Below are 24,520 nucleotides of genomic sequence, written 5' to 3'. Positions count from 1 at the left end.
GAAAATGAGGGGAAGGAGAGAGTAGATGCCATGCCAATCATCTGCAGGTCTTACAACATGATGTTACAAAGGGATCTTACAAAAGAACTTTTAGTTCTGTAAAAATCAATCAATCAATCAATCAAATTTTGCTAGACCATATCACAATTTCCTGGGAGTCATTTATTTAATACATTTAAAAAGGGAGGGAGGGGGAACCAGCCAAACTAATATTGTGGCCTGGATACTCACTACATTAAATCTCTTTGGAACAGTATGATCGATTTTTAGGGATAAACCTTTGGATTTTACTGGTTTAACAGTGGAGAGAAGAGTCCCAAGGAGGCTTGGTTGTTGATGGACTGAAGCTATGAAGTTATGAGCGTTGCTCTGGTCATCTAGGGAGGGTCCCTGTGGATTAGAAACAGCGCGCAGGAGAAGAAGGAGCCCAGGTGCCAAGGGACCCAGCTGACCCGGGGGCCCTGGGAGTCTCTCCGCCCAGCCCGGGAGGCGGAGCCCCGGAGTCGCGCGGGCTGCTGCGCCTTCCCTCTCTCGCCAGGAGGCGGGGCGGCCCTGAAATGAAGTGGAGCGCGGGCCCCGCAGGTGGGTGTCCTCTCCGCCACCATGGAGCAGCAGCGGGCCGCCACTTGCCTGCGGATGGTTCCTGGGCACCTCGGCCGCTCTTCCGCTGGGGCTGTGGTATCCTTTGGGCTGAGCTGGGCTCCCTCCAGGTGGAGCACAGCAGCCTAGTCCTTGGGGGTGGCCCAGGCCTAGGTGGTGGCCTCCAGGGCGCAGGAGGGTCACTTCGCTTGCCCTTTTTGGTCCTCTGAGCTGCTATTGCAAAGGTTATATCTCAAAGAGGCGCCTGGGAGCGAGGTGGAGGCTGGATCTCCAAGTTCTGGTGACCCCCACCCTGTCAAAGGCTTCTTTCCTGGCGATTGGATACAGGACTGTCCTGGTTTCCATGGCAGCCATGGGGTTGCTCCACCTTTCTGGTCCTTCTTAGGGCCAGAGGTGGATCCCAGAAGAGGCTTTGCCATAGTCAGCTGCCTTGTCATTTTCTGTATTGGGTTGTGCAGGACCTCTGTGAGGGAACAGCTGGAGACCAAGAAATGCCCCAGGACAATCACACTGTAAACAGAAGCATAGAGCTGACTGGAAGGGGCTTAGAGGACAGGTCACTAGAATCCCCTGTAGAGAGGACACAAGTCCTCTGAGAGGGTGAGAGCTAGGCACACTGGTGCTGCTCTGGACCACCATCTGGAGGTGAAACCCTCTCTCAGCCTGTGCTTCTGGTTGCTCCCCTTGCTAGTGGAGCTCTGTGCTCTGTGGCAGCGTCTGGTGACCTGGGGACCCTAGGAGAGTCTGCGCTGATGTTTGGAAAAGGACTTAGAATCTAGTGCCTGGGTTGTCCTTGAGTCTTCAGAAGTGAATGCCAGCAGGGTGTGTGTGCCAGGCTTATAGGGGAGGAGCAGATCCAGAAATGTGTGAGTGTTTCTTGAACTGCTTTTGCCTGCTCAGTTTAAGCCTTCTCATTCAGAGAGTGCTTTGGGAAGCTCTATAGGAACTGCCTGGAGTTTTTCTTTAGGCCAGTAGCCTTTCTTCTTTTTTTTTTTTTTTCTGCTTTTTGTTAACATCCTGACATCTCTCCTAAGGTTGAGTCTAATAGCTGTGTCTTGGACTTTCAGTGTTGCTCTTCCCAGTGGGTTTCCAAGCAGCAACATGGAAGAACATTGCCAGTTTAAACTTTGTCCATAGGATGGTAAAGTGGTAAAGAGACTCCAGGAGAGGATGTCAGCTCATTTTACAGTGAGAAGAGATTAAACATTTGAACTATTTAACTATACCAGTGTTTGTCATAGTGTGGTCCATTGAGCAGTGGCATCTGGGTACCCTGGGAATTTGTCAGAAGAATTTGTTAGAAAAGGAATTTTGCTGTGCAAGTTAGCTCAGTGGGTTTAATTTGGTGATAGAAGACTTACCTAGTACTGCAGGGCCCTGGGTTTCATCCCAGGAGTGATGGGGAATGCAAATTCTAAGGCTCAATTCAACTCAGACTGCAGAATCAGAATCTAGAGGCTTCTCTTAAGTCTCTTTTATGTTCTGTTTCTGATGCAGGCTGAATTGTGGGAGACCAACCTCACATGTGACTGAGTCACGATAACACAAACCTGGCACTAAATGCTGAGAGTTGTGATACACTGGGACTGGATATATTTAGGAGTATAATTGGTATTTCTTGGTTCAACCTCTAATTGCTTTGTTTTTCATCTCTGTCATTCTGGGGATGGAATCCAAGGTGTGGTGCATGTTAGGCAAGTGTTCTACCACTAAGCTAAATCCCATCCCTCTTAATATTTTTTAATTGGATTTTCTGACCCTGCTATTGCTGAGCTTAGAGATTCGTTTTTTGATGGATTTTTCCATATCAGAACTGTTGAGTTTGGCTTTCTGTGATGAAATATTTCATGCCTGGATTGTATTATATAGTAGCCCCAGCCACATGTGGCTATTGAGCTGTTGAAATGGGTCAAATTAGGATGAGTGCAGGTGAGGGACTTCATTTTGGCATTCAATTAATTTCAGCTTAAATAGCCAGAAGTGCCTGGTGGCTTTGATCTTGGACAACACTGGAAAAGAAGTATAGTGAATATTTCCTTTAGTCTTAGACTTCTTAAAGATTCGTGACAGTTTTTCTCCAGCTTCCATTGTTTCTTAGAATGGTAGATTTTGGAATAAGGACTAATCATTTTTGAAGTGTAAAATGTCAAGTTTTTTTTTTTTTAACATGAAGACAAGTAGAGAGGGGAAATTAAATACATGTAAGTCATTATTCCACCATTGACAAATCTTAAACTTGTTGGTGTTTTCCTTTCCTATGCATAGTATTAAAACCCAGGAATATATTGTATGAGTTTTGTGTATGCATTGCTTTCACCTAACCTTAGCTTATAAACATTTCCATATCATTAAAATTTCCCCAAGAACAACAATAACAAAGAAAACATGCTACAGGAATAGAGGAGAGGCAACAAGAACATTGGTCTAGAGTCTGAGATCTGAGTGTCTTGGCAATGACAATTTGCTGAGAGACTTTGACTCAGGCAGGGTGTTAACCCCTCTGAAAGAGCAGACAGGAGCTTATAATTCTGACTCTTGGCTTGTATTCTTCCTGGATTATGACACTGTCATCACATTTGATAGAGATGTCACTTAAGAAATGATAACCTATTCATGAGAAGTGACACTCTGAAAGGAACTGTTTTAACTAAAGAAACAATGAGAAAATAATAGAAACAATGAGATATTGTGTCAATAATCTATAGTTACAGTTTGGAAAAGAGATTTTAGAAAAAGAATTTTTAGTTCTTACACATATTTAAAATTAGACTAGACTGTGGGATATAAATGAAAGGACTTAAAGCAGCAGTGTGTACTTGTCAGGGTGATGTGGGAAACCCTAGCATCTGGTGTCTGTTTAGGGAACTCCTTTCCTGAGAGAACCACCTCAGAGCAGGCAGTTTCTAGACAAGGTTGTCTCCCAAATTTTACTTTATTTGCCTTAATTCACACGCTAGGTAGCTACTCATACTTCAGAGCCTATTGCCCCTGCCATTTTCCATCCTCGGCAATTCCAGTAAGTAGATGTCATTTTAAGTGGTAACTCTACTATGTATATAAATGCTTTTCTAGTGGTAATTTAGATCTGATATAAAATATGTATTGCCTGTTTGAATTCATTATACAAATGCTTTGTTTGTAGGATTTGTTCTAATTAATTAGAACTGTGGATGCTTTTGAAGATCTTGTCTTTAATTTTTCTATATTTTTTCTAAACTTCAGAAAAAAGGAAAAATACCAGAAAATATATAATCTGAGTTTTGAAAATACTAGCATGGGGGCTGGGTATATAGCCCAGTTGGTAGAGTGCTTGCCTCGCATGCACAAGGCCCCGGGTTCAATCCCCAGCACACACACACACACACACACACACACACACACACACACACAAAAGTAAGTATGTTTTATTACAACTAAATTAGCTTATCCTTTGGTTAAATTAATATATTAGCTAGAATTTTTTGTTTTCATTATACTTTTTTCTCTTTGTCTTTTTTTTTTTTTTTGGATTTCACTAAATTGGTATGAACTCCTTGGCTTTAGCAATGTTTCTGTTTCAGCTTCTTGAGTTGCTGAAATTACAAACATAGGTTTATTAGGTTTTTTTTTTTTTTTTTTTTTTTTTTTTACTGATGGGGATTGAACCCAAACCCATTCAACATTGCATTCCAGTACTTTTTTTTTTTTTTTTTAATCTTGAGACAGGATCTGGCTAAGTTCCTTAGGGCCTCACTAAGTTGCTGAGGTTAACCTGGAACACGCAACTCTGCCTCAGCCTCCTGCGTCCCTGGGATTATAAGTGTTTACTACTGTGTCAGGCAAGTTTTATTCTAATGTCACCTTAGGGGAAAACCTTGACCTACATAAATATTGTTACAGCCACAATTTCAGTCTTATGAGAGGTGTTGGGTGATTTTATTTGCTGATATCTTTTTTAATATTGTGATTTCTCTTTGTTGTTGTTGTTCTAATTAGTTATACATGACAGTAAAATGCATTTTGACAGATCATACATAAATGGAGTATAACTTCTCATTCATGTGGTTGCACGTGTTGTAGAGTTACACAGGTCATGTAATCATATTACACATAGGGTAATAATGTCTGATTCATTTTTCCATCATTCCTACCCTCATGCCTCTGCCCCTCCCTGCACCCTCCTCTGTCTAGTCTAAAATACCTCTATTCTTCCCCCTCTCCCTTATTGTGAATTAGCATCCACATATCAGAGAAAACATTTATTCTTTGGTTCTTTGGGATTTGATTATTTTGCTTAGCATGGTAATCTTCAGTTCCATCTTTTTACTGGAAAATGCCATAATTTCATTCTTCTTTTAGGTTGCGTAATATTCCGTTGCGTGTATATACCACAGTTTCTTTATCTATTCATCTGTTGAAGGGAAGGTTGGTTCCATAGTTTAGCTATTGTGAATCCGGCTGCTGTAAACATTGATGTGGCTGCATCACTGTAGTATGCTGATTTTAAGTGCTTTGGGTATAAACTTAGGATTGGGTTGACTAGGTCAAATGGTGGTTTCATTCCAAGTTTTCTGAGGAATCTCCATACTGTTTTCCATAGTAGTTGCACCTATTTACAGTTCCACCTCATTTGCTGATATGTTGTATATTTATTTGGATTTTGTTATTTTGATTATTTCTGAGAATGTATTGATTGAATTGAAACCATGAAATTTCTTGAATTAATTTTCCAACTGAAAACTATGTACATGCACCCAGAACAAATTTAAAAATCAGAAAAGGAGGGAATTCAAAAAATCACCCATAATTGCATTATTGAAAGGCAATCACTGTTAAAAATCTTTTTGGTGTATTTCTCAGCAGTCTCCTTTGCAGAAGTAGTGTCATATTTACATCATTGTAATCATATTTTATTATAATGACCATTTTCCACACATTCATTTCCTTCAGTTTTAATGCCTGAGTCATTTTCCACTGAGTGGATATAATGTGATGAGTTAATATTTTTCCCATGACTGTACATTTGGTGACCACTGTGAATGTTTTGGACCTGAAGTTTTTCAAACATTTTAAGATCATGTTCTTAAAGACCTACAATTAGAAGTATTGGATATAGGATATCTCATTTCTTGGATTCTTGGTACATAAAGGTAGGTTGTAATTAAGTTTGGACTTATTTAGTGCCCTTTTGTCCTGTAGGTATACTTTGGATAATAATGTGCTAAGCCTGGAACAGAGAAAATTTTATGAAGAAAATGGATTTCTTGTTATTAAAAATCTAGTATCTGATGCTGATATTGACCGCTTTAGGTAAAGTAAAACTCTTGGTTATTTTACAAAATGTGTATTATGGCAATTATGTCATTGGCAGGAAAATGGATGAAACTGGACAACATCATGTTAAGATCAATAGGCCGACTCAGAGTCAAGGGTTATTGTGTTCACTCACGTGGAAACTAGAGAGAAGAAAGGGGTAAAAGAGGTCTCATGAAAATAGAAGGGAGATCAATAGAGTACATCAACAAGTTCTGTGGGAGGTAGAAGAGGAGAGAGAAAGGGGAGATGACCCAAGAATACTATGTGCCGGTATGAATATACCACAATGATATAATTATTAGTTGTAATTATAATGCATGAATAAAAATTGATATACTATGCATTATATGTATGTAATGGGAATATAAGTTAGATTAGCCTCTGCAAGTTCATGTATTTTTAAGTGATGTGTTTTGTTGGGATGTGTTTAGGAGCATGCCAGACTTTCTGTCCTTCTTTTTTTTTTGTTTATTTTTTTTTTATTGGTTGTTCACAACATTACAAGGCTCTTGACATATCATATTTCATACATTAGATTGAAGTGGGTTATGAACTCCCAATTTTACCCCAAATGCAAATTGCAGAATCACGTCGGTTACACATCCACAATTTTACATAATGCCCTATTAGTAATTGTTGTATTCTGCTACCTTTCCTATCCTCTACTATCCCCCCTCCCCTCCCCTCCCATCTTCTCTCTCTACCCCATCTACTGTAATTCATTTTTCTAATTGTTTATTTTCCCATTCCCCTTACAACCTCTTATGACTTTCTGTCCTTAATCTCAGTTCTACCTCTTAATATGGTGTGTCCTACACAGGTGGCATGTCCCACGCAGTCACCTTAATTTTCCATACCTGTGAGTACTCCTCTGTAAAATGTCCATAATAATAGTACTGATCTCCTAGCATTATTGATAGGACAAAAAAGGTAAAATATGTGGAGAGTACCATGAAAAGGGCCTTGCATCAGGTAGTTGTTACAGGAGTATTTGCTACTACAGGCCAAGCATCCTTAACATGAAAATTCCATATCCAAATCATTGAGCACCAAGATGATGTCACAAGAGGAAAATTCTGCACTTGACCCCATGTGATGGTCATGGTCACAACACACTCACACTAAAACTATTGTATAAAGTTACCTTCAAGCTATGTATATATGGCATATAGAAAACATAAATTCTGTGATGAGCCGTGGGTCCCATCTTTAGGGCATCTCATTACTATTTTATCATCATCATCATCATCATCATCATCTTCATTATCATTATTTTCAGTCCTGGGGATTGAACCCAGGGGAGCTTTACCACAGAAGTCCATCCCAGACCTTTTCATATATATATTTTTTGAAAGAGAGACTTGCTTAATTGATTAGGCTGGCTTCACACTTATATCCTGCAGTCTCCTGTCCTGAGTCTCTATGATTAGAGGCCTGAGCCACCACAATCAGCTCATTATGTATAAGCCAATATAACAAAATCCAAAAAGAAAAAATCTGAAATACTTCAAAGTATTTCAGATAAGGGATACTTAGCCTATATTATTACAATGTAATTATGAAACAATTTCCCCCCTGGTGTGTTAAGCCAAGCAACATTTTCATCCTGGTAGTGGATTCCAGCTAGGAGGCCACGATTTCTGAGTTGGCCATTTTCTCTTCACTCACATGAAAATTATTCTACTAGGCCTGAGGGCTGACGAAATAGAGAGAAACTACTCCTGTACCTGCCAATCTTTGCACAGGTCCAGGCCAACCAGGGGCTTGGAGCAGAGGTCATGACATTGTTTGTAATTTAATTTTCTAGGGTTGAATTTGAAAAAATCTGCAAAAAGGAGTCGAAACCAGCAGGACTAATGGTCATGAGAGATGTGTCCCTTGCAAAATCAGGATGCATTCCAAGTGAGAAAACAATCGTGAAGGTTCAGAATTTGCATGATGATAAGGAGCTCTTCAGATACTGCACTCTCCCAGAGGTTAGAGACTGATCTTGTTTTGGTTTCTCCTTCATAGCCAGCCTGCATGTCTTCCCCAGACCTGGTGATTGTACTGAATTTAACCCTTTTCCACACATGGTGCTAGAGTGGTGTTCTGAGCTGGAGGGAATTTTGTCTTCCAGTGGATACTGTCAGTGTCTTAAGACTTTCCTTATTTCCAGGATTTTCTGGTAGTTACAACAGTGGGGGAGTATGCAATAGTGGCTTCTAGTGGGTAGTGGCAACAGATGCTGGCAATAGGGCCCAAGATCCTATGATGCACAAAAGAACTTTCTCCCCAAGAATGATCCCAACCAAGATACCAATAGCACCAAGACTGAGAAACACCACTACGGATTATGTTAATTATCTTTTGTTAAGAAAAACAGGAAATAAACAGCAAGGGCTCTATTAAAAGTAAATATCAACAGGTGTGAAACTAGTGTAAATCTATCCATTCATTCATTCTTCTATTGGTTTATGAAGCTTGTCATTTGAGTTATGAATTTGCTTTTATTTATTTATTTTATTTAATCTTTTTAGTTGTATATGACAATAGAATGTACTTTGACATATCATACATATATGGAGTTTAATTTCCCATTCTCGTGTTTATATATGATGTAGAGTTACACTGGTTGTGTATACATATATGAACATAGGAAAGTTCTGTCCAGTTCATTCTATTGTTTTCCTATTCCCATCACCTTTTTTCCCACATTCCTCTTTGTCCCAATTCAGGGAAGCTACACTCTTTTTCTCCCCGCCTATTGTGAGTCAGCATCAGCATATCATAAAGAACATGAATTTGCTTTTAAATTTAAATTATGTTTTATGTTACCTTGTTTATATATAGTGCTAAGGAGTAAACTCTGTGGCACTTTATTACTGAACTACACCCTCAGTCTATTTATTGTTTGATTTGAGATATCAGTCATGCTGTGGTTGAGGCTGACTTTGAACTTATGATTTTCTTGCCTCAGCCTCCTGAGCAACTGGGATAACAGGCCTACATCACTATGGCTGGCTTAAATTCATTTTTAAAAATTATTTTTCTTTGAGAGTAATTCATATTTCATGGATGGAGTTGGAGAATATCATGCTAAGCAAAGTAAGCCAATCCCAAAAAACCAAGGGCCGTATGCTCTCTCTGATAAGTGGATGCTGATCCAAAATGGAGGCGGGGGGGAGGCATGGGAAGAACATAGGAACTTTGGACAAATGGGAGGGAGTATGGGGGCAGGAAAGTTGGTGGAATAAGAGGGACATCATTACCCTAGGTACATGTATAACCATACATATGGTACAACTCTACATCGGGTACAACAAGAGAAATGAAAAGTTGTTCTCTATTTGTGTATGATGAATCAAAATGCATTCTGCTGTCATATGTACCTAATTAGAATAAATACATAAACAAAAAAGAGTAATTCGTATTTCAAGAGAATTTAAGTAATTCGTATTTCAAGTAGATCAGGAGAGTACAACATGAGAAGAAGTCTCTCTACCCAGCCTCACTTGCTGTGAGCTCTTTGTACATTCTTCAGGAATTAGCTCCTGCATCCTCAAGTTTGTTCATACACTCCCACCTTTGAGCACCATGGTTTCCTAACCATTTGTTTAAAATGATTTGAAAGAGACATTCTATATAGCACTTATGAAAAACCATCACCAAATGCCGTCAGAGTGTTTGACTCCTGAAGACAGACTTTGTTGGGAGTTGCACAGGCTCCAAAGACTAATTTCCCCATTCCCCAAGATCCTGCTGTCCAATGGTGAGCCCTGGTGGCTCACATGATCCTGCCATCCAATGGTGAGCCCTGCTGGCTCACTTGATCCTTACCCACCAATCAGATTAGCCCTGCTGGCTCACATGATCCTTACCCACCAATCAAAAAGCACCCATGCCAACTGTCAAACCCTTCAACCTTTAAACTGTCATAACTGTCAAATCACCCCGGGCTCTATAAATATGCATAGCTGTTCCTCAGTAACCGGGCATTTTCTCCAAAGGCAAGCCTTGATCGTTCTTTCAGACTGCACAGGTAAATCACCTGTGATGGACTGTTCAGCCCATGGAGAGAAGGCCCAGGGGAAATGATCCCCAACCATCAGTGAGTCAACCTCCAGTGCTGTGATGGGAATGAAGTCGGCAAGTGCTCACAGAACTTGAAGCCAAGGCAATTCTTGGTGGATGAAGTACTACCATCCTTGACTTTCAGATGTTCTATTTTTCTTTCAGCGGAGACTCAAACTCCATGGGGACAGAGACCTCCTTTTCTAGTTCACTTTTGAGCCCCCTACTGGCCAATACTCTGCCTGGTTCATGAACCTTAGGGAAGAATTGTTGAGGGAGTGGCCACATATTTTGAAAGTGGTCCTCTGACAGCCCCAAGTCATGATGGACCCTTCTTATGCAGAGTCTCCCAGGAGGAGGGAGACACTGCCTTCTATTTGGGCCACCCTCTGTCGCTTTGGTTAGCAGAAGAGCTGATCCTGGGCTTCCTAGTTGATACCTCCTAGAAACCCTTATCTTTTTTGTAGGGCAAAAGAGAAAGGTTACACTTCAAGCTTGCTCAAAAAGTTCCCATTGCATGCTGTGTATTGGAGATCTGGAATGATTTCTAACTCCAAGATTTCCATTTTTTGTCAACAGTGTTGTGAAATACCAATTAATGTTTAAATTGTTGCCATTTTGTTTCTTGTGTGGACATTTTATGCCTCTTGTCTGCATTTCTGATTTCCAATGGGTTTGTTTTTCCTTCTCCTTTTCCCAGATTCTGAAGTATGTGGAGTGCTTCACTGGACCCAATATTATGGCTATGCACACAATGCTGATTAACAAACCTCCAGATACGGGTAAAGGGCTCTTATTTGTTAAACAGAGGGAAGACAAAAAGATAGTTTAATTAACACAGGTAAACGTGATGTTCTAGAATCATTCATATGTGTAACTGTCAAACTTTGGATTGAGTGAATGTGAGTGCTGCTAAGTCTTATTATAGCTCATGTTATATCAATGTTAAAGTAAAAGTGATTTCAGCTGTTGCTTTTAGGGTTATTGTAACTCTTCCAATGAATGGTTCTCTGAAATGACAGTTTAAGAAATGTGACTGTTCTTATATCATAGACTCCTTCTATTCAACATCCCTAATCTTCACCAGCCATTTTTAGCCTGTTGGATTCTGCATTCCTGATCTGAAGACATCATATTAGTAACAGGACAAAAGCTTTGACTATAAGTCTCATTCAAGTCCTGGTGGTGCCTTATGCTCGCCAAATCCTAGATTCTAAATTCTCACAGTGACACTGATTCTGCAAGTGGATCCAAGGTGTTTGCCTTTTAATACCCACCTCCAGAGATTCTACTGCAGGTGGCTCTTGGACCACACCAAGAGATCCTTTTACAACACAGCAGAAATCAGCCATGAGAAGATTTTATCCCTGTGTACTTTTTCTTCCTTCTGACAGCTGGGAGAGGTTTAAGTGATAGGATGTCTTCCTCCATGATGTCCTTCCTTTTGAGGGGAGGTGGTCTGGAAACCAAGTGCCTAGAACAAAGCTGGGAAAATGTCTATGTGGTTATTGTTTCTGACTGGACCTTGACTGGACACAGGATGACTATTGCTCTGTCAAGTAAGACCTCTAAGGGAACTGTTTATGGCATCAGCCACATAGAAGGGGACCTCAGCTGGGATCTGTATTGCACTTTGTAATCCTAGCACCTGGGAGGCTGAAGCAGGAGAAGCTCAGCTCCAAAGCCAGCTTCAGCAACTTAGCAGGGCTCTAACTAACTTAGCAAGATCCTGTTTCTAAATAAAAAATAAAAATGGCTGGGGATGTGGCTCAGTAGTGAAGCACCCCTGGGTTCAATCCCCCATACTCATTGAGACTATTCTTATGAGACTGAAACTCAGACCCCTGCCACAAAAATACAAAACAACAAAATCCTGAAGGAGAACAAAATAAAGAAACTTCAAACATAATTGTAACATTCTGTTTAATTTAATTTAATTAGTCCAGCATTTTTAACAAAATAATTATTGCATGCTACCTCTGTGCCAAATATATAGAGTGATAAAGGAATAAAGCAAAACAGAGACGATGGTGTATATGCAGATCCCTAGAAAAGAGGGTAAGCACCCAGCAACCAGAAACTCAGAAGACAAGTATAGATTCCGAGCACCATCTTGACTGCTATTTCAGTGTGGAACTTGTCCCTTCAGACAGATTTTTTCACAGTGTTTGATATGGTTATTTTTTTTCAGGAGAAGGTCAATGTGTTGTTTATTCAGGCAAAGAATAATAAATATGAGGCTTGAACCCCTTTTGACAGCAGGCTCATTTCAGGCAAGAAGACTTCCCGGCACCCCATGCACCAGGATCTGCACTATTTCCCCTTCCGGCCCAGCAATCTCATTGTTTGTGCTTGGACTGCCATGGAACACACTGACCGGAACAATGGCTGTCTGGCTGTCCTCCCAGGCACCCACAAACTTCCCCTGAAGCCACATGACTACCCCCAGTGGGAGGTAGGTCTGTCTTACCACTGAGTCTGCATCAGAATCTCTTTCCCTGTTGTAATTTTTGTCAAAACTTGGAAAAGAGACTGTTTTCCTTTCTCAGCAAATCATTGTCCTGAAATTTGCAATTGGGATCAGGTGGAGTTCAAGGACATCAGATCAAATATTCATTATATTTGTTCTTTCATCATATGTGTGAAGGCCAGCCAGTACGGACACTTGAGTAGGAGCTGCCTAGGATCTGAGATGGCGAGGCCTAATGGCAGAGGTCAGGCATCAACCCTTCAACTCTGGTGTTTGTGACGTGCCCACTGACTGAAGACACTTAGAGTAGAGGAAGGGAGGGAGGGATTGTCTCTTTGCCCCTGTGAGTACCAGCAGAGGCTCAGGGGTGGAGGTGGAGATTGAGCTGAGCCTTGAAGGACAAGGTAGAATTTCCTACCCCAGAAATTCTCTATAGAGGCATCAAGTCAAGGGCAAGTGTGAACCTGGCTAAGGAGGAGGAAAGATGGAAGATGCTCACATTCCAGATAGGCTGGGTGCTAGTGGCACATTTTGGGACTTAGAAGGGGAGAAGAGCCTAAAAATGTACATTAGGATCTGATTAAGATGGATTTTAACAGTGAGTCTCGAGGTTATATATGGAGAATGGGGTGCTTCCTTTTTAGGAAGCTGGAAGAACTTTCATTTTGTAACTAAAGTGTTTTTCAGCAATAAGTCTCAATTAAGAAATGTACATATTTTAAGCATATAATTTGATGATATTGCCATCCACACCTGGTCCCACAATCAAAAGAATCCATTGATACCCTCCCCAAGCAACCACTGAGTTACTTTCCGATCCTGTTGTTTACTTTGAATTTTATAAAATGTTATATAAGTATAATCCTATGGCATACACCTTTTGGGGGTGTGTGGCTTCTGTTGCTCAGCATAGTTATTTTGAAGTTCACCAAAGCTGACATGTCTCTCAATAGCTTGTTCTTTGTTCCTTTCCATTGCTGAGTAGTATTCTGTTGCAGGACTGAACAATAGTTTGTATATGCATTCAAATGTTGATGCTGCGGAGCTATTAAGGTGCCTCTGCACCCATGAATGATGGGATCCAATTCATTCTTCAAAAACGTGTTCTCACTGTTTGAGGTCTAGAAGCCTAGAGGTAGAGAGGAGATTCTCAGGATTTTCTGTGCAAGATCAGAAGAACCTGAAATCCCTGATGAATCACTGGCAGAATCTGCTTTGAAGTGAAAGGGCAGGCTGATGGCCTCAGAGAATCGCAGCAGCCATTTGGTGCTGCTTGTTTGTTCTTCCAACTTTATTTTATTTCAATTTTTTGTTGTAAATGGACACAATATCTTTATTTTATTTGCTTATTTTTTTTAATGTGTTGCTGAGTATCGAATCCAGTGCATCGCACCTGCGAGAAAAGGGCTCTACCACTGAGCTACAACCCCAGCCCTCTTCTTCCAACTTTAATCCCATCCAAGCCACCATCCTATTAGACAATATTGCTTAGGAAGCATTACTTGGCGAATGAGAGTCTCCACCTCCCCTGCCATCCCACAGATCAATCATCCCTAGACACACCATCATCTACCAGAAGCCCCTTTATTTTTGGCATGTCTTAATCCAATGAAACTGACAATGTATCCATTATACTGGGTCAAAGTTACCATGTTCTGCAGTAGGATGATGGTCATTTCCCAAAAGAATACTTTTAGCATAAGAAATGGGACACTTCTGCCCAGATGCTTAAAGGCTCATCATCTGTAGTCACTTCTCACTTTAATTTCTTTAATAAGGATATAATACATTTTCTTGAGTTATGACTACCTTTGGAAATAGTTATCAATAAACAATATTTAAACTTACTATTCTCTTTGTACACTGAATATGACATAAGTCCTTTGAGCTCAGAAAAATTGAGCCTTTTCACCATTCTATTTTGGGGGGAATAATTAGGCTAAGATACCTTAAGTAATACAAGAATGATGTGAACAAAATTCTAGGTGAGGTGAATGTCAGGCTGGGGCAAGGATGTTAAGATTGAGGCTGGAAATGCCTAAGAGAAAAGTGTTCACCTGCATTCATCACAAGAGGCGAAGATGATCTCAATTACTTATAATTCAATGAGGAAGTGTAGGTAAAATTCAAAATTTTCATTTGGTCAAAAAATGAGTGAATTAATTACTAACCTGTGACCTTAATTTTTTGCATTGCTGGGGTTCAAACTCAAAGCCGTGCACATTCTAGGCAAGCCCTCCATCACTGAGCTACATCCTCATCTCTTTGTAAAAACTCTTTTTGAGACAGGATCTTGGTGAATTTACTTAAGCTGTCCTGACCTTGGGATGCCTGACTTCAGCCTCCCTAGTAGCTGGGATCACAGGTGTGCACCACTATACCCTAGGATCTGTGACTTTCAAAAACCAGACGTATGACAGACTCATGCATCTTTTATAATTTCAGAATTTAACTTAGATAAGTTTTCCTCTTGGTAGAAGTCAAAGAACCCTTGCTGTCCCTGCGGAGTCATGCACAAAGGGTTCATTTTGGTGCTTCCTCCAGTGTAGACTGTGCCTGTCTTATGTGTTCCAGGGTGGAGTTAACACCATGTACCATGGGATCCAGGACCATGACCAAGACTGTGCCCGAGTGCACCTTGTGATGGAGAAGGGAGACACTGTCTTTTTTCATCCTTTGCTCATCCATGGATCTGGCCGGAACCGAACTCAAGGATTCAGGAAAGTATGCATTCACATTGCTCCAGTTTTGAAAGGTGAATGGGTTCAAAACAGAAATTATATGTATAGTAATATGTAAAAGATTTATGACTTTTAACTAAACTGGATTGTATTTTCCAGTTTACATACCAGAAAGAATATTTCCTATTTTTTTTTGTTTGTTTGTTTGTTTCCTCACTTAGTTAGAAGCCAGGTGTCCTCAGGATCCTAAACCTGTTCCTCTTGAATGTTGGTCATATGTGGAATTGTTTCAGAGCAGTAGCTCACCTTGTAATGCACAGCTTCTGCTTTCTGAGGCAAAAACAAGGACTGAAATACTCACATAATCACATTTGGGGTTAGGATTCTAGCTCACTTGGTGGAGTACTTGCCTAGCATGTGTGAGGCAGAGGGTTGGATCCTAGGCAGCACATAAAGTAAAATGAAGACATTATGCCTACCTATAACTGAAAAATAAATTTAAAAAATATAAAGATTGGTTATTTAGGCAATTATGCCATTGTCTCATATATACCTTTTAAAAATATAATCATAGCTAGGTAAAAGTTTTTTATAGTTCCTTAATTAGCATTTAGCTAGGGGGCAGCAGGGAGAGGCTGACCTACAAGGTAGACATTTTAGATGCCAGGGACTGGGGCTTGCAGGTTAGAAGTCAAATCTGTGTGTAATAATTACTCTCTGCAAGAAAAACTCCTTGCTTGGTTGTTGACATTTATGAGATGCTTTTCTCCATTAACAATGTTCACTCTGCACAGGTAATTTCCTGCCATTTTGTCAGTGCTGATTGCCACTACATTGATGTGAAAGGCACCAGTCAAGAAAATATTGAGAAAGAAGTTGTAGAAAGAGCAAGAAAACTTTATGGAGATGCAAAGAGCACAGATTTGAAGGTACACTTGCATGAAATGACCAAGTAAAAATGTTTCAGATTTTTTTTCCTCAGATACTTCATTAATCCTTGATTTAATTTGAGTGTAGGATATGAATCCTTCTAGGACATTCCAACAAACATAAATGTTTGGGATTTAATCAGATCTCCTTTCTTGATAAAGAACATTTCCATTAGAAAATCTGGTAAGACTCCAGAGTGCAATTCTGGGATCAATATTCCTTTCAGTAAATTTGCATGTGGTGTTAATGAGAGGCATAATGTGCATGGAGCAGAGATGAAACACCTCTAAGGGGGCAGTAGACAGTGTTCAAGTGCTTTCCTAATTAATACTCGTCACTTAATACACATCAAGTATTTGTTAAGTAGTAGATATTCAATGAAGCTGATAAGGAATAGACAAATTAGCAATCATGGCAATTAAATAAACCTCTTCACTTTATAGAAAACACACATTTTAGTCTCTGAACCAAGAAGCTATTCCTATTGTATTTCATTTGCATGCGATAATGAACAGCACAGGCATGTCCCTTCCCCCGAGAGACTGAGTGTGATGATAACTCTGGGTTATCCTGGATGCTGTAGGTCAACACATAGTGCCTTTGGGAACCATCAGAACACCTTAGGATGGAGAATCTTGCTTCTCCCTTTAGAACCTACAAATGTGTCTCTTTTTTTGGAAAATGCTCCATGATTGGGGATTCAATCAACTGAAATGTTGGAAAATATTCAGGATATCTAAAAAGATTTGAAGGAAATTGCATCTGTACTGAACACATACAGATATTTTTTACTCATCCTTATTCCCTAAACAATAGTGTATGTAATCTGGATATTGTTTTTATTATACCAGGTGCTATAACGAATCTAGAAGTAATTTGAAGAATATGGGAGGATGTACAGAGATTATTTTATTCAAGGGATAGAGCATCCATGGACTTTAGTATCTGATGGGGGTCCTGGACTGTACATCACATTTCAAGCTTCTGAAGGTTGTCCTGAATCAACACTACCCTGATTTATTTTAGGTACTTTATAAGTTAGAGTTTGTCAGGCACATTTAGAATAACAATACAATAATAGAGTAACAATGCCAAATTTTATAATCCTAAGTTATAAAAACACTTTCATGTCCCTTTTCTCATTTTCTTCACCAGAACTCAGTGGTACTATACAGTCTCTGTAAGGAGGAATTAGAGTCCCAGAGATTGGTCTAAGTAACAGAGCTAGATTTCAGAGGAAAGCTAATTCTGACATTATTCTTTCCACCATACCCTGCTGTTTGCTCAAGAATAAAAAAAAATAATATTATCTTTGTTGCTTTATTAATAATGGTGTAGGGTGCATTGTGGCACATGCCTGTAATCCCAGCTACTTCATAGCTTGGCTGAGGCAGGAGGACTGGGAGTGAGACCAGCTTCAGCAACTTGGCAAGAACCTGAAAAAATAAAAAGGGCTCAGATGTAGATTAGTGGAGAGTGTCCCCTGGGTTCCATCTCTCATCTCTAGTAAAGCATAAGAAAAAAAAAAAAAAAGCAGAAACCTAAGGAAACCGTTAACAATGGCACCACTTTCACTACTATGATTTCATCAGATATGCGCCCTCAAAGTAGTTCAGACAAGTAAAGATAAGCAGAGAGAAGGGTAGTGAACTGCTGTGACTTAGCATCACATCTTCCAGATGCATCACTTGCAATCAAGAAGGCTCACAGGTTGGGGATCCATCCATGCAGTTAGCACTGTTTTAAATGTTGGCAAGAGATTTTTTTGGAGTTCCAGAACTTGCTTTATTTACTAATCAATATAATGATCATAGCTTTTTTTTTCCTTTTTGTTTACCATTTAACCATTTCTAGAGGCTAGAAATCTCATTCCTTATGGGGAATAGACCAATGGAAGTCTTCCACACACTCACTATGTTTGGTATTATTTCCAGGATTTTATGATGTCTCAAGCACGACTTGTGAAAGGAGAAAGAACCAACCTTTGAAACAGTCCTTAATTATAACTCCTTTAAAGGAAATTGAAGGAAACAAGGATTCTGAGGAAAATATTTTCGTATTGGAACAGTGTAATCTATCCTAATACTTGTTACCAAAATCAAGAAAGGTATTGGGGGTTTCATTGCATAGAGTTGATTTTGCAGTGGAATGATGCTATGTGAAATGCTACTGTTTTTTAGAAAAACTGATTTGGGATGAAACCTAATAAAGATGATGTATGATTTAAGTATATTTAATCAGTTCCTTGCACTGAATTAGCTCTTTGAAATTATACACACGGGTGCTATAACTAATTAGAAGTGATTTGAAGTAAATGGGAGGATGTACGGAGATTATTTTATTCTTTGATTATTTACTTATTTTTTGAAATGCAGTGTGCACTGAGATGAGCAACTCTGTTCTAGTAAACACTCCACTTCCTAATTTCACTTCATGAAAGACTTCCAATCTAGGACCATGCTCAGTACATTTACATTTGGTGAAGGGCATACAAAGGATATCACATGATCCAAATAAGAATGGGTCCTCATTCCCGCTACCCTCCTTCAAAAACAAAATATCTTCTCCAATCTTTTCCTTTTTTCTAAGGAATGTAGACAAGGACATCTTCCCTTAAGCTTCTCCCTAAGCAGGGCAACTGAAAGCCTTCAGCATTTATGAATGAAACCTAAGCTGTTTTGAAGAAAAGGGAGATTTTAAGATAATTTAGCCTAAATGAGGAGTGAGCCTGGACTGGGATTTATTTCAACACAACACTCCATTTCTATTCCAGTGGAGGGCAGCAAGGAGCCCTGGTCCTTATTTTGTGGCTTCATTAAGAAAGAATCAACCAGTTCCTTTCTTGTCATTCTGCTCAGCACACCCACATGTTTCCATGGATGTTAGTTTATTGAGGGGGGCACCCATTTAATCTTAGCCCCAGCAGGAAAGGAGCAAAGGCAAGGGAATCATTAAGAGGGCCTAGGGAAACTGGTGCTAGAATGATATGAACTAAATGTAAATAAGGAAAGCCAGACAGCATGCAGAGAGCACTGCTTTCATCTAGAACACATTTCAAACTACTTCCAACCTGGATTTGCTTTCCCTGTTTGGGCCTCTCAAGTCGCTGTGATTTAAGATGTACACCCCTGTGACCCACTCTTCCCGATTGGAAAAACCAAACTTCAGGCTGGGGTTGTGACTCAGTGGCAGAGCGCTTGCCTAGCATGTGTGAAGCACTCAGTTTGAGTCTCAGCACCACATATAAATCAATAAAATAAAGGTACATAGACAACTTAAAAAAAGAAAGAAAAACCAAACTTTACCAAGGAAAACGGCACAATTTTGAGTCTCCATGTGCATGTGTGAGTGAAAGCCAACTTTTCTGTCAGGTACAGGCATTTCTCATCTCATCTGTGTTCCTTCACTCCATTAGTTCACAAAGCAATTTGCAGGTGACCACTCTGTAGTGGGAGGGGAATGACAGCAGGATGACTAGGGCTGCTTTTCATCCATGTGCATCCTCCTTGGGAAGGGTGGGAGCCAACCTATGCTGGAACATGAAGAGATGGGACAGGAGGAGAAGCCTGGCTACTCAGTGGAAGGGGATCTATTTGAGAGGTGGTTAATTTCACCTGACAGTAATCTAAAAGTTTATGCTCAAAGCACAAAATAAAACAATAATTCCTTCTAAGAATTTTGGGACTCAGAGTTGAGGAAAGACAGAGACCTTTGCTTACATAAATGTTGTTGGATCTCTCCCACTTTACTCCTGTGTTCTCTTGAATATATAAAATTGAGATAAAAATATCTATACAATAAAATACCCATCTTATGGTTTTGTTTGTTTGTGTATTTTTCATCATGGGAGATTGAACCAATACTTACCACTTACAAACATCCCCCACCTTTTGCATTCTTTGTTTTGAGACATGGTCTCACTAAATTGCACAGGCTGACCTGGAAATTGCAATCCTCCTGCCTCTGCCTCTGCCTCTCCAGTCACTGGGTGTAAAAGCAAGTGCTCCCACACGTGGCCATCTTTGCCATTTTTAAGTGGGTAGAGCAGTGACATTAAGTACATTCACACTGCTGTGCAGCCCTCGTCACCATCCATTGACAGAACTCTTTTCAACTTATTAAACTGACACTCAGCACCAGTCAATGCTAATTCTCCTTTCCCATTTCCCCTAGCCAGAGCTACCATATCCTACCTCCTGGTTCTATATATTTGGTTACTTTAGGGACACTCAGATACAAAGTATTTGTCTTTTTCTGACAGGTTATTTCACTTAGCACCATGTCCTAGGTTCTTCCATGCTGTGGCGTGTGTCAGAATGTCCATCCTTCTAAAAACTGAATAATATTCCATGGTATGTCTATATGGCCCCCTGCTTATTGACTTCTCCATTGTGGGTTGCTTTCCTCCTTTAAGTGATGGTGAACAGTGCTGCTGTGAACATGGATGTACACATATCTCTTTGAGAACCTGCTTTCCATCCTTGTAGTATATTTTGGCTTTCAATTACAGAATCGGAATTCCTGGATCATATGGAAATTCTTTTTCTTTTTTTTTTTCCCTTGGCGATTGGTGGGATGGTGGAATTGAATTAAGGGGCACTTAATCACTGAGCCATATCTCCAGTCCTTTTTATTTCATTTAGAGACAGGGTCTCACTGAGTTGCTGAGAGCCTCACCACATTTCTGAGGCTGCCTTATATCTCCTGAGCCACTGGGATTAAAGGCGTGGGTCACTGCATCTTTACATATGGGATTTCTATCTTTAATTTTTGAGGAATCGCCATACTCTTTTATCTAGTGTCTGCAACATTATATATTCCGACCTATTGGAGAAGCAGGCTTCCAGAGTCTCCATAACTTTTCAGCCACTGGTGACTTTCTATTTGTTTATAGTAGCCATTTTACCCCCCCCCCCACACACACACATTGGGGCCTCAACCAAGGATGTAGCAGTTGCTAGACAAGATCTCTTAACTATGAGGGACTTTTGCAGACCCTCCCCACCTTTAATTCTTCTAAACATTGACACAGGGCTTGCTAAATTGCCCAGGCTAGCTTTGAACATGGGATGGGACTGCCTCAGCCTCCCAGGGAGCCTGGATTACAGGGGTGTGCCATGCCCAGCAGTAGCCTTCTTGCTGGGTGTGAGATGATGTGGGTTTGATACATTTGACCAAAATAACATCCTAAGCCCTGACTCCCACAGAAATGGAAAGGTGACCTTGACTTCACAATGACTTGGTGATGGAATCTGTTTGGGGCACAGTTAGATTTAAGCCTGGAGGTTTGGATAGGCCTAGGACTGACCTGGTGGTATGAGTGGGAGACAATCCATTATAAATCTGCCTTCCCTGGGCATAAAGGCCACAAGTGGGACAAAGCAGGCAGGGTTTTTTGTTTGTTTCTTTGTTTTTTCTCTAAGGGGAATGCCTTGTAAACAAAGTCTGGGACAATCATCTTACCTCCCCAAAGGGCAGATGATCCTCCATGTGGTTGCTTTGTCTGGGAGTGTTTCCATGGAAAGGTGAAAGACTGCTGCATTCTGGCTCTGCCACTTCCTAGCCAATTAACTTCTCCAGGTCAACAATTGGGTTATGTGCTAGGATGACTGCAGGGAATCAACAGCACAATATGCTGTGTTGGGCATATTTGCATGGCCCAGATTTTTCAGGAAAAAAGAATATATTCTCAGTGGCTCAACGTGCTGTTGGTGGATAGCCTTTAGGTGTGGCCACAGCTTCAGAGGTACCCTCCTGGTTACCTCTGAAGATTTTAGTTTGTGAGAAATTGCCATACTGTTAGCCATGCTAGTGATTTTTCCACATTTTCATGTTTTTGCTGTCGTGGACAGTTTTGAGGCCTGCTCAGGTGTTCTCAGTGAATTCTTCTGATTCATATGTTCCTGTCTGTGAATTCTTCTGATGTTTTCTGCATGATTAAATCAGGGTAGAAAAAGAAAAGAGAAAGACATTTAAAAAGAAAATCAGGTTGGTTAGTTTGGGAAGGAGACACAGGGGAAAGTGGTAATATCACAACATACTATTTGTTCAACTTGGCTTATCACTACTGATTTTGACATTGATTGAAAAACCAGCCTCTACCTCAGAGCAAAGCCTGTCCAAGGAAGGGACATCACCTTTGTCCTTGGAAAGACCCACAGAGCACTCCTAGGCACATTCCCACCCTGCTGAGTTGTTTATCTACAAATAACAGGAGAGATCTGCTGTGCCAGGTGTCCTTGACTCAGTCAGGCTAGGTGGGGATCCATAGCAACCCCTTAGCAGCCACCAATCAGCATGAGACAGGGAAATATCTGGGATGCCAGATGACCCTCCCAGTAGTTTATGGTGTTGGGAAACCACCTAGTTCAGCAGGAACACCCCTCTTGGCTTAAACCAGTCAGTTCAAATGAATACTCCTTTTGTAGTAACCAATCATCCTTACCCAAATTGTTCCCACCAGTGAATGTGCTAATCATGTTTTAGAGTTGTTATTTGATTTTTCCGCGGTGTGTGATGATTTGCTAAGAGATGCTATGATGTATGTGGGGGTCCCTGTCTTCTCCGAAGAATGTATAAAACTGCTGCAAACCCTGGGCTCGGGGCCTCTCAGGGTCACCAGTGGCTGTGTGTGTGCACGGAGGACCCAGCTATCTTGCAATAAACACCTCTTTGCTGCTTACATCGATCTTGGGTCTCTGGTGGTCTTTTGGGGGTCCCGAATTCGAGCATAACATGATCAATTGATTACTTGAGTTAGGTAGAGTTTCAGTCTCCTCCTGTAAATGTACTGCCCAGTCTCCCTACTATATCCCTTGGCAGGAATCATTAAGCAGTGACGATTTATGTTCCCCTTCCTCAAAGATAAATATCTACAGGAAATATTTGGAATTCTTCTGTAAAGGAGGTTTGGCTCCTCTCCTCCATTTATTTATTCATCTATTTTATTGACTTAATTCATTCATTTAATCATTTATTTATATTTCTAAGGACCCAGGGATATATGTTACAATTGGGATTATTACACAATTTTGAGTTAATTTTAATATCTTCTGGTACAGGGGACTCCACTCAAGGCCTGGAGCATGCTAGGCAGGTGCTTGGCCATTGAGTTACATTCCCAGCTCCCTCCCCTATGTTTTGTGACATGCTTCTGTCTGACTTTAGATTTTCTTCTGTGTGTACCCCAGATATGAAGTTTGGAGCTTCAGCTTTGCCCTTTCCTGTGATCCTGGGTACTTCTGTGAGCAGGACTCTGGACTCTGGGACACAGATGAAGAATGTCATAGGAAAGGCTTAAAGAACCCAAAGGTGAAGGCCAAAGTTCAGGCCACGACCTAATGGCTCTTGTCCTCTCTGGAAAAAATAGAACTGTATCCAGCTCTTTTTAGATCTAATTGAATTGGTAACTACTATGTACACAATTGCTTTTCCAGTTGTGTCTTGCATATTATATACAATATAATATGTTGCCTAGTTAGAATTCATTATACAAATCCTGTATTTCATGGGATTGTTCTAATTAGTAGATCTGTGGGAACTTTTGAAACCTTAACTTTAATTTTCAATATTTATTCTTTTTTCACCTTCTCTGTTCTTTTTAAATTTTTATTACTTGCTCATGAGAATACCATGATCTTGACATATCATACATTTGAATCAAATGGGGTATAATTTCTCATTATAACCAATGTGATTCTGCAACGTGTACACTTGGAAAAATGAGAAATTATATTTATTCTTATATTAAATAAGAAGGGGACTGGTGCCATGGTGCATGCCTTTAATTCCAGCAGCTTTGGAGGCTGAGGTACGAGGATCACAAGTTCAAAGCCAACCTTAGCACAAACAAGGCATTAAGCAACTCATTGAGACCCTGTCTCTAAATAAAATACAAAATAGGTCTAGAGACGTGGCTCAGAGGCTTTAGTACCCTGAGATCAATCCTCTGACCCCACCACTCCCCCCACCAACACGAAAAGAATGAAAGAAGAAAAAATTCCAGAAAATTAATAATCTGAGTTATGAAAAGCTAATCATGATTTATCACATTCAAATTAGTTTGTTGTTTGTCTAAATCAACATATTAGCTAGTCCTTTGGGTTTAGGTTCACATATATTTATTACATTTTTCTCTGGTTTTTTTTTTTTTTTTTTTTTGAGATTGGATCTCACTATGTTGCCCAAGTGGGGATTAAACTCCTGGGTTCAAAAAATCTTCTTGCTTAAGCCTCCTGAGTAGGTGGAATTATAGGTATGTCTTGCCATGCCTGGAAGGTTTAATTCTCTCTCTTCCTTCCTTTCTTTCTTTTTTTAAAATTTTAAATACTTTTATTAGTTATTGATGGATCTTTATTTATTTATATGTGGTGGTAAAAATAGAACCCAGTGCCTCACACATGCCAGGCAAGTGCTCTACCACTGAGCCACAACCCAGCCCTCTCTCTTTCTTTTTAATGGCACAGAGCATTGAGTCAAAGGGTGGTTCACT

General features: G+C 40.2%; 1 protein-coding gene across 1 annotated transcript; it reads left to right on the top strand.

The window, feature by feature from the left end:
- Nucleotides 1-603: 603 nt before the first annotated feature.
- LOC308651243 (phytanoyl-CoA dioxygenase, peroxisomal-like) lies at nucleotides 604-23,370 on the top strand (the record flags this gene model as incomplete). Its single annotated transcript, XM_081298184.1, has 7 exons — nucleotides 604-678; nucleotides 3,558-3,616; nucleotides 5,779-5,889; nucleotides 7,703-7,871; nucleotides 14,993-15,142; nucleotides 15,894-16,028; nucleotides 23,197-23,370. 7 exons carry the CDS (start codon nucleotides 604-606, stop codon nucleotides 23,368-23,370), a joined length of 873 nt encoding a protein of 290 aa, XP_081154310.1.
- Nucleotides 23,371-24,520: the final 1,150 nt, after the last annotated feature.

The sequence above is a fragment of the Spermophilus citellus genome, assembly GCF_964194105.1.
Source record: "Spermophilus citellus genome assembly, chromosome: 6".
NCBI lineage: Eukaryota > Metazoa > Chordata > Mammalia > Rodentia > Sciuridae > Spermophilus > Spermophilus citellus.
The sequence above is the reverse complement of the archived record's forward strand: the minus strand, read 5'-3'. Positions and strand labels throughout refer to the sequence as shown.